Genomic DNA, 11,092 nt, shown 5'->3' with positions numbered 1-11,092 from the left:
ATACAACCATAGGGACCAAAATTGCTGTAAATAAAAATTGCAACCTTACAATAAAAAAGAAAACTTTTCACCTTTTTCCTCCATTTAGGGTAGCGAATGAACTGGGAGAATATTACGATCCAGGGACTCAATAATTGCTCGATTAGGCACCAAAGAAATCGATGTTCGAGCAATTAAGCACAAATCCACGCCCAAAAGCATAAGCACCTTCACCTCTCCGTTTCGGCCATTCGACATAGATAGGACTTTGGAACACTTTGGATCCATTCAACGATTGAACAGCCAAAATGGTATGTGTGGGATCCCGTAAGTATTGAACGCAAATTGTCGAAAAGGCCAAGACATGATCTCCTTAATAAGCCATATCTTACAGAAAGCATCCTCGAGCAAGGTATGGGAGATCCTCTCTAGCCGTCCAGTAAAAATCATATCACCAACGTTGCATCCTCGAGCAAGGTATGGGAGATCCTCTCTAGCCGTCCAGTAAAAATCGTATCACCAACGTTAGGAACAGTGAAAAAGTGGGGCTGGAATTGATGTGAGAAGGTAACGCTTCTGTCGTATCCTCGAAGACAGAGGGTTGAATTGAAGCAAACGATCTAGTAAGTTAGGGCTAGGGTTTATTGTTAAAGTTAAAGGTGGTTTAAGGTGCTAAGAAGTTGAGAGTGGGGGAAAGTTACTGTTAGAGACATCAGTGTTAACATTTGAGAGTGGAAAAGAACATATCGGTGGAAGAACTGGTGGTGGAGCCGCCGAAAAGCAGTTGGTTGTGTTTGAGAGATGTGGAAATTTGAAATTGTGGAAGACGGTAAAGTGGTGGTGGCGTCTTGACTGCCGTTTAGAGCCTAAATTGAATTCCTGGCACGATTTAGAACCCATGGAAATTTAATTTTACCATTTTCATGACGACTCAATTTTATTTTTAATTTTATTTTACTTTTTTTAAAAAGAATTTTCTACTTATTAGCCGGAGGTCCATTCGAAAGCAATCTCTTTATCCGTCGAATAGAGAGAGGAATGACTTTCTCTACTTTTGAGAGTGTTGCACTCTGAGTTGAGAAATGATTTATATTTATTCTATGATAGGGAAATGATTGTCTACATCTCACCTCCCCATACATCACTTATATGGTATTGGGTTTTGTTGTTGTTGTATTTTAAGTCTAAATTAAATATTGCAAACTTTTTTTCCTCTTGAAATAGCAATAACATTAATAGATTTGAAGATCAAATATTACAACCTATACAAACATAAACAAAAAACGAGCCCTAGTCATCGAAACAACTAACCTAAATAAACGGACTCACCAACAAAGTGTAAATCACGTTAAACTATGAAATAGAAAATGAGACTAAACGCTATAACATAGATATAATCGAAACGGCTATACAAAACCATTTCCACGAGAACGAAGATCACCGGCAATATACACCGGAGAACCCAACCCGCAAAAATCAAGAATAAAAAACATAAAAAAAACAGAACCAACCATTTCAAACCGCCCCGGAAAACAAAAACCAACAGACCCACCATAAAAGGATATTGGCCGAAGAAGAGAAACCGGTGACCACTACCAACAACCATAGCCCAAGATAAAATCCAACCACCGATCTTCTAACAAGAACCAGAGTGCCAGGGGTGATACTCTTCGCTTGGAACTCAAGCAAGAAGGCCGTAGGAGAACACAAACCGATGAGAGCCAAACCACGATAGCACCCCAAACAAACAACCATATTCAACAAGAGATCTTCACGAGAGCACCAAATATTTAATGGTCACCATTTAAGTTAATTGCTATTTCTATATTTACATGTAAGAGGCAATAGTGGCACGTGCCTCATAGGTGACAACGTGGCACTGCATGCTTAGTTGTACAACTCACTACATTTTCATCATCATCTTTTCCACTTGGTCATTTACAAAAATCACTTTAATATTAATATATTTATAAATATAAAATATAAAATAATAAAGTTATACAAATACAATATTTTTAGCTGGTAGCTCCATACATATATACATAATATATATTGAGTGATTGAGTGCAACCCTGATAAGTAGTAACACAGTAACCCGTTGGTTCTTCTCTCACAAAGCACCCACAGCTAATATACTAAAATTATTAATTTAATGGAGTCAATAAAAGATAAATTATCCAGTCAGCCTTCAACAACAGACCAACTTTCAATGTTACGCAGTAGCAGCAATTGCGATTTTCAGGTACGTTCATCTAACAAATTTTTTAACTTTTAACCTTCCATAAATCAACAAATAGTTAACTCATATACGTACAATTACACTATACATACGTACACAAATATATGTTCGCGCTCGCATGTATACATCTATAATTGATTAATTGCCAATGACCTAAATGCTAAGGTTTTGTGTTGTTTGATTTTATCTTTTTGTTTGTGTTATGCAAATGTCAATGAATTGAAGTACAAGTGTGTTTTTTCAAAGACATATATATGATACAACTTCTTAGTGAAGTTTTGTACATTTTGAATATTGATAATCCTTTTGTTTTCATAGAAGAATTTAAAGTTATACATTCGGATACCAAAAGGCCAGCGTGAGATGAACCCTTCAACGTAGAGGTTGTGGGTTCAAGCCTCACTTGAGGCAGTGAGATGTAAATATTTATGGTTTCGTGTGTAGATCGTAGGTTTGCCTTTCAAAAAAAAAGTTGTACATTCAGATTTGATGATCATAAATTATTGACGAATTGAAGCATGTAATGAGAATTTTCTCATAGAAGTAAAAATATACATATAAATTTTTTAAATAAAAACAACAGGTGCAAAATTAAGTTGTATGCCAGAAATTATGAGATAGGGGTTTGTCATGTAATTTGATTATATGCTTTTAGTTAGTTTTTGTGTATACATTTTCTTGCAAATGTTTAATTCTGTTTTGTTGTTAATATATTTTATGATCTTTAATTATATATTGTCAATTGTCAACTGAAAATTATAATTTCTTATGATGTGCAATGAGTGTGCCTATACAGATAATGTAACTATTGAGGCACACTTTAATTATTTGGTCATAGAATTTAGGGTAACACAAATGTAATGATTTCCAATGACCAATTGTATAATGACATTGATTGATAAAATATCAAGTTTACATAGCAGAGCGCTTTTGTTCTAGTAGTATGAGATGAGCTTATTAACCAAGAGAGATCGAGAGTCTAAGGTTCATTTGAGACACTAAGACATAATTATATATTTGTGGTTTTTTTTATGAGTATATAGTGTGATATTGTATTTGTGATAGTTGGGTGTCAAATTCTAACATCTTTAAAAATACTACCAAGTTTATATACTTTTTTTTATTTTAGAGGTGACATTGTTGGATATAATGTATTGGGAATGTCCGGATAAACCTTTGAATTGTGTAAACATTTTCCTAATAAAGTATTTGTACCCTATATAAATATATTGTCTTAGGGTTACACAAAAATCTTTATTGAGATAGGACAAAGGCACAACTTCAATATAGACAATTAAAATTTAGAGTCATGAACATAGATAATTTGTATATTGTGAGTGTTCATTTTTTCATCATCTTGAAAATAAGACAAATATAATCTATATATAAAGTATGAAAGGTTATATCTTTTCACCATTAAAGTTACATCTTTTAATGTAAAGGTTTCCCTGAAAGGTCACACTTTTAGCAAAAAGGTTTCCATAAAAGTTACTCCATGCGTCCCAAATTTTTTATCCACCGACAAAAAAATACACAGTTTAAAAGAAAGTATTTGACACATGTAATTTTATGTTAACTTTTCAGTTTTATTCCTTACTTTTTACATATCTTTTTGTCTTACATGTATAAAGTAGGAGCACAAAAGAAATTTATCACATTATTCTTTTCCATTTATGAAAGTAGACAATTAATTTGGGACATAAAAACAAGAATATTGGACAATAGATATGGGACGGAGGGAGTACATCATTTCATTAAGAGATTCCACCAATTCATGATTATGTATGTCTTTTGTCCAAAAAGACATCAACCAACAAAGATAACCTTTCAATTAAATGACTCTAGTTAGATTAAAAAGTGTGCACTCCACACTCTTCTAACTTGTTATAAAGCTTAACTCGAAGTCCACTTGTCTCAAGTAAATTACCATCACACAAAATGACCAATGACACTAAAATCATCAACATAGATATACTATATGCATTACAACTTAAGGATGCGTTTGTTTGTTTAAAAGATTTAGTGCAATGGTAAGTGTTGGCAAGCTCTAAATGCAAGATATCATTGCATAATGTACTGACGATTATGCATGACTTTGACTAGTCATTTTAAATGTGGCATATTAAGCACTTAGGCGTATTATTTATACACATTAACACATGAGCAAACTTCGTTTGGTGTTATCAAATTTTGAAATGTATTATTTAATACAAAAGAAATCGACAGCCAAACCTACTATTATTAAGTAGTTATAAATATGGTGCATGCGGACTCAAATATGGATAAAGAGGAAATGATGTACGTTTCTTATTTGATTTTCAACTTTTGTTAAACATGATGAAGGTGTTGTGTCTTGAATGATATTGTACGCCCAAAATGGACACACTCAACCCTTTATAGATTATCCTAAAAGGATGGCTTTTGATTTTATTAATATTAATTCTTCAAATTATCATCATATTCATATTCATATTCACTTCTATAGATGGGATTCAATTACCCGTAATATTTAATTAAAAAAATTACTTAGTAATAAATGAAATGTGTTTTTGAAAACTAAACCTCCTTGATCAATAATATTTCGCCATAAATCAAATAAACTGATCTAGAGAAACTAATCATCTGAGATAACTTATTTTTACTTGTGTGAGTATGTAGTGAATGTGAATAGAGGCTCTCAGTCATGTGCGAAGTTTGCAGTCTCAGTCATGTGCGAAGTTTGCAGTCGAACATGACCCTGAATTTTTAAGGAGCTCAAAATTTTAAAAGTCCTATATATTATATATTCATTTATGTATTTCTTTTTCATAAACCAAATCATGAAAATCCGTTTATCGGAAAATATAATTGCACATTAACATCCTTTTTATTGATAAATTGTTATTAATACATATCTATTTATATGTATCACAAGTATAAATTTAATTATATAAGGGTCAATTATTTTATGTCTCGAACATGGAATGCCCCGAGTGCTCTAATTGAAATTCAATCCAAATCCTTTGAATGGATCTCGTAAAGACTAAAAGGAATAAAATTAGATTAGTTCGTTTGGTTTAATAATCCTAGTATGTACTTTACAATCTAGCTTGATTTCATTGGGGTTGCTTTCTTTGCAACCCTAGATTATCCAGTGTAACTCTCGTGTACTTTGGATGGTGATCATCCAATCTTTGTATTTCTTCTTGTTCAATAAAATTTCTTGCCTTTTAAAAAAAAAAAAATTGTGAGACGGTGTAATGTGAATATGACTATATAGTGTTATATTGTATTAGTTCTCATACTTTTCTTTCAAAATAAATTTGTCATATGTGTGTGTGTCACTGTGTGTCGTTAATGCCATTTATGATTAATACTCCCTCCGTCCCAGATTAATTGTCCCCAGACAAAAAACACACAGTTTTAGGAAATCCCACTAACTTTATTTCTCCACCAATGAAATATCTTCTCTCTCCATATCCACCAATGAAATATCTCCTTTCCTTTCTATTTATGGAAGTAGACAATTAATTTGGGACATCCCAAAATGGAATACTGGACAATAATTTAGGGACGGAGGGAGTACTAGAAAGAGTCGATTCAATTTGACCCACAAAAAAAGAAATTAAAAAGAAGTGAGAAAAAGTAAATTGAAATTATTTCTTGAGTTTCACACCAAAAAAGAGATTTACTTTCAACAAACATCATCATCATCATAGTCTAGTTTCTATTGTTTATAAGTTTTTGCAACATTTCTGAAACTTAATAAAATGTTAATGTAACTCCAGGCTTTCAAAGTAATTATACACAATTATTGGCATGTACATCATCAATTATTATCCTTTTTTCTCAAAATTTAGTTGTACGCTTAATATTTACTCCGTACTATTTTATTACTCTTCTTAAAAAATAAAATGGAAAAGCTAACTTCTGCCCTAAGAACACTAGTTAAGAGTAGTTAATGAATTTAAAGTTTCCATGTATATTATAAAATGTAATTAATGTAAATGTAAATTTGGAAATTTGTGAGTTTAATAATTTAATTTTCTGTTATATTTGGAAAGTGAAATAAATGAGGCTTAACTTGCCCGCACAAGTTAACCAAACAATTAACATAGTCATTCTATAACACAGTAACATTGTACATACCTTATAAACTCTGAAACATTAGTTTATCACCTGAAACTTCAAACACTAATCTCAATACATAATAAAAAATTTAATACGAAATTCTATAATAGTTGTTAGTAATTTTTAGTAGTTGCATTTATATATACTGATATACTAATGGTCTAGCTGTATCGACGTGCTCTCTAACCATGAGGTCACGAGTTCAAGTCCAAGGGCTGACAATATGTATATATTCAAGAAAAAAAATTGTGTTGAGTTGTGTGTGTTGCATTAAAGAACATAGTTTTGTTTATATGTTTTGATTAAGTATGCTCTGCAGAACATGAAGAACAAACTTTTAGTCGAATGCACTAGAGATGGCACCTTAGATAGGCACGGTAAACCGGCAATAAAAGAAAAAACTGGGGGATGGAAATCAGGCATACTTTTACTTGGTATGTTTGTGAGTGTCATTTCGCTAAAAATAATTAACTAAACTTAAATATGTGATTAATTTACGGGTCGATTTGTGTTGATGCAGTGAATGAAGGATTAGCAACACTTGCATTCACAGGAGTTGAAGTGAATATGGTTTTATTTTCGAAATCTGTTTTGAGACAATCAAATGCAGAATCAGCTAATATGTTTAGCAATTGGATGGGAAGTGTTTATTTATTCTCACTTTTGGGAGCTTTCATTAGTGACTCATATTTGGGAAGATATCTCACTTGTGTCATTTTTCAAGTAATTTTGACTATTGTAAGTCAAAGTCAACATTTTTACCCAATTTCTTCATACAATTCCTTAACTTCTTTGATATCAGAATTGGGCTCTACTGACATTACTATATACCAATATACATATACTCCGTATAAGAAGCATATGAGCTAGAAAGAAAAAAAAAAGAATAAAAAAGGGATTGATTTGTAACTTTTTTTATTGTTTCAAAACAGGGTTTGATTGCATTGTCACTATCAACTCAAGCTTTCATGTTACAACCGAAAGGTTGTGGTAGAATAGGGGAATTATGTGATGCTCATTCAGGAACCGAAATAGCAATATTCTACGTCTCAATCTACCTAATTGCCCTTGGAAATGGTGGTGCAGAGCCTGCACTCGCTACATTTGGTGCTGATCAATTTGATGAAGAAGATCCTCAAGAAAAACAAGCAAAAACAACGTTCTTGAGCTACTTTTACGTTGCCTTAAATCTCGGTTCTTTGATCTCAGAAACACTACTAGTATACATTGAAACCATGGGTCATTATGTTGTGGCTTTCTGGATATCTACTGTGTGTGGTTTTATTGCGTTAATGGCTGTAGTTAGTGGGAGTTTTAGATATCGGCATTTCAAGCCTTCGGGGAATCCTATATCGAGATTTTGTCAAGTTATTGTGGCTTCGGTGAGGAAAATTAAGCTTCAAATGCCCTCTAATGGAGATGGGTTGTATGAAGATTATTCAAGAGATGATAGTGGAACAAGAAGGATATATCACACTAATGACTTCAAGTAAGTTTTACAATTTCCACTTCAGCTATTATCTGTTACGTATAAGACTATTTGTTACACATAGAATGCAACGGTGTGGGTTGCCTGGGTTAAACAAAAATCAACGCCCATTTGGTGTTGGATAATAGGGTTTGAATGCTCGGATAAACCTTTGAATCGTCTAGCACTTTCGCGATAAAGTATTTCGACCCTATACATATATTGCCTTAGGGTTACACGAAATCTTTATTCGGGATAAGATAAAGGCACAACTCCAATATAGGCAATTAAAATTGAAAGTCAAGAACTTAAATAATTTGTATTTTGTGAGTGTTCATATTTTCATCATCTAGAAAATGAGACAAGTATTCTCTATTTATAGAGAATGAAAGATTATACCTCTTGGTGAAAAGGTACCATGAATGGTCACACCTTTTAGACAAAAAGGTACCATGAATGGTCACAACTTTTCTTGAAATGGTACCATGAAAAGTTATACTACTTCATATGAAATTGTACCATTTCATGAAAAGCTTACACTCATTTGTCTTTTGGTCAAAAAGACACTAATTAAACAACACAACCTTTCACATGAATTAATCAACTTATACAAGCGTCCACTCCGCACTCTCCTAACTCGTTTTTGAGCGTAACTTGAAATCCCCTTATCTCAAGTAAATCACCTCATTACACAAAATGACCGATGACACTAAAATCACCAACATTTGGTGTTATGGGGCGCAGCCCAACGGTGTGGGTTGGGCATGGGGATGAAACTCATGGGTTGGGCAATGGGGTGTGGGTCAATCTAATTAGCCGATTATTCTTTTTCTAGTTTATAAATCTTTTAATACTCTCTTACTCAACTCCGATCATATTTAGCCACATCAGCATCGCATCTCCAATCCGCATCACCATAACTTCACATTTTCAACTTAAACCGCCACGTCATCAAAAAAAATCCCAACCCACACCGAATTTCAACCGACACTACCACCATAACAAATGGTCTAACAAGTACTCGTTTTTACGTGAACACTAGCGATTCTAGGATTAAAATTCAAAGGAGTCCCTAAGTGATCTAATTATCATTAGTGACTGTTTACTTCAAAAAAAAAAAAAAAACATAGATCCTAAAATATACAAAATCCGATAGTTTAATTTAGTGACGTGTTATACTTTGTAAAAGCAAAAAATCCACAAGTAGTGGGGTTACAAAGTAGTGGGGTTACTTGACACCACTACTATGCTACTAGAAAGATACACCCTTGCATAATGGTAAAACAGTAATCCTAATTTTACCTTCATCTTGTATAATGGAAGGAAACCAATATGTTCTAAATTTCAAGACTTTTTGGTTTTACAGGTTTCTTGATCGCGCATCAATCATGACCCATAATGATGGTGAAAACCCAAACCCATGGAGACTATGTACCGTGACTCAAGTGGAAGAAGTAAAATGTGTACTAAGACTGCTTCCAATATGGTTATGTACAATATTGTCCTCAGTCGTATTCATACAAATGATTTCGCTATTCGTAGAACAAGGTGCCGCTATGAACAGAAAAATCTCAAACTTCCACGTCCCACCGGCAAGCATGACAATTTTCGACATCATAAGTACATCAGCATTTATAATTTGCTATGACAAACTTATTCTCCCTCTATATGTCAAATTAACAAAACGCAAACCGAATCCACCTAGCGAGTTACAAAGAATGGGGATCGGGCTTGCTATTGCGACAGTGGCAATCATCACAGCAGGAGTAGTGGAACATCACAGGCTAAAATACGCAAACGAAGGACCAAAAGAAACGAGCTCGTTAAGTATATTTTGGCAAACTCCTCAATACGTGTTAGTCGGAATAGCCGAAGCGTTTACTTATGTGGCGCAATGGGAATTTTTCGCAGCACAAGTCCCTGATAAGTTGAAAAGTATTGGGCTCGGATTGTCTATGTGTTCTTCAGCAATGGGGAGTTATACTAGCAGCATTATATTATCAGTGGTGATGAATATTACTTCGAAAGATGGGAAGCCCGGGTGGGTCCCGGCGAACTTGAATGACGGGCATTTGGATCGGTTTTTTTTCCTTTGTGCAGCATTGACTGCTGTTAATCTTGTAATGTTCGTTTCGTGTGCTAAAAGGTATAAGAATATAGTTGTGGAGAGAAGAGACGAAGCGCGAGAAATGGATTAAATGGCCTGATGAGCTAAATGAAGCTTGATGGTCATGGTTCTTGTTGCAATAAGAAACACAGTGATAGACATACAACAACTTATATTACATGATACCGTATCTTTAAATTAAATGAACTTAATTTTTTACCTTTTCCCCTGTTAAAGTAACTAAGAATGCTATCCGGCGTCTACTATTGGGACTTCAACCCTCAAAGTAGACACGTACATATTCGCTGATAATTCGTGTTGGGTGTGAGTTTGCGTTTAAAACAACGGCATGTACATATTCGTAGTTAAATTCATGTCGGATGTGTGAGTTGTGAGTTTGCTTTTAAAATTTTTTTTGTTGAAATATACACTCCCTTAATACCATCTCCATGTTTCTTGGAAAAAAACAACTCCTAGTGAGGTGATAATTGTGTAGCAAAAGTATGTTCTTAATTATACCCGGAAGAAGGGTCGGATTGGGTTAAGGATCATATGGGTTTACGGGAAAACGGGTCAATTTTTAAATTGGTAGAACGGATTAGGTTGAGACCCACATCGGGATTGGGTCTAGATGGGTCAAAACCCATTTTCTTTCTTAAATATTTGGGTAGGGTATGATCGACCATTTTCAGCATCGCGTTTTGCAACTCAGTTTCAGTTTCGCGTCAGAGTTTTCATTTTCTCGGTTCAGTGTCACGTTACAGTTTTCAATTTCGACTTTTAATTTTCAGTCACATTTTAGTGAGAATGTAAGCTTCGAACGAATCGAAAACTAGGATCAGTGATTAGAGTCTAGAAGATGGGTTGCAAACCAAAAGACCTTGCGTCAAGATAACCTGAACCTGCTGTTGAACTACCCAAACAGCTCACCACCACCGGAAAACGATGACACACCAGAATATCCGGTCAGAAGTGAACAAAATCACCTACTACGACCCACGAAGACTACATCTTCTTAGATGAGTTCTTGAATTATTTCTTTTACCGCCGTCAAAATTTTCAAATCTCCACCAAATTCACATGATTATGAGATTATCTGAGTGTAAAATGAGTGTAAAGAGGTGTTCCTTTAAGAAGATCTCTCCTAAGACCATATATAACCCTTTATGTGACATCACATGAAGATTGC

General features: G+C 34.1%; 1 protein-coding gene across 1 annotated transcript; it reads left to right on the top strand.

The window, feature by feature from the left end:
* The first annotated feature begins 2,131 nt into the window (after positions 1-2,131).
* Positions 2,132-9,994, top strand: LOC139864987 (protein NRT1/ PTR FAMILY 7.3-like). The gene is made up of 5 exons (XM_071853535.1): positions 2,132-2,221; positions 6,648-6,762; positions 6,849-7,066; positions 7,261-7,817; positions 9,163-9,994. Exons 1-5 carry the CDS (start codon positions 2,132-2,134, stop codon positions 9,992-9,994), a joined length of 1,812 nt encoding a protein of 603 aa, XP_071709636.1.
* Positions 9,995-11,092: the final 1,098 nt, after the last annotated feature.

The sequence above is a fragment of the Rutidosis leptorrhynchoides genome, chromosome 8, assembly GCF_046630445.1.
Source record: "Rutidosis leptorrhynchoides isolate AG116_Rl617_1_P2 chromosome 8, CSIRO_AGI_Rlap_v1, whole genome shotgun sequence".
NCBI classification, from domain to species: Eukaryota; Viridiplantae; Streptophyta; class Magnoliopsida; order Asterales; family Asteraceae; genus Rutidosis; species Rutidosis leptorrhynchoides.
Note: the sequence above shows the minus strand (reverse complement) of the source record. Positions and strands in the feature narration are given on the sequence as shown.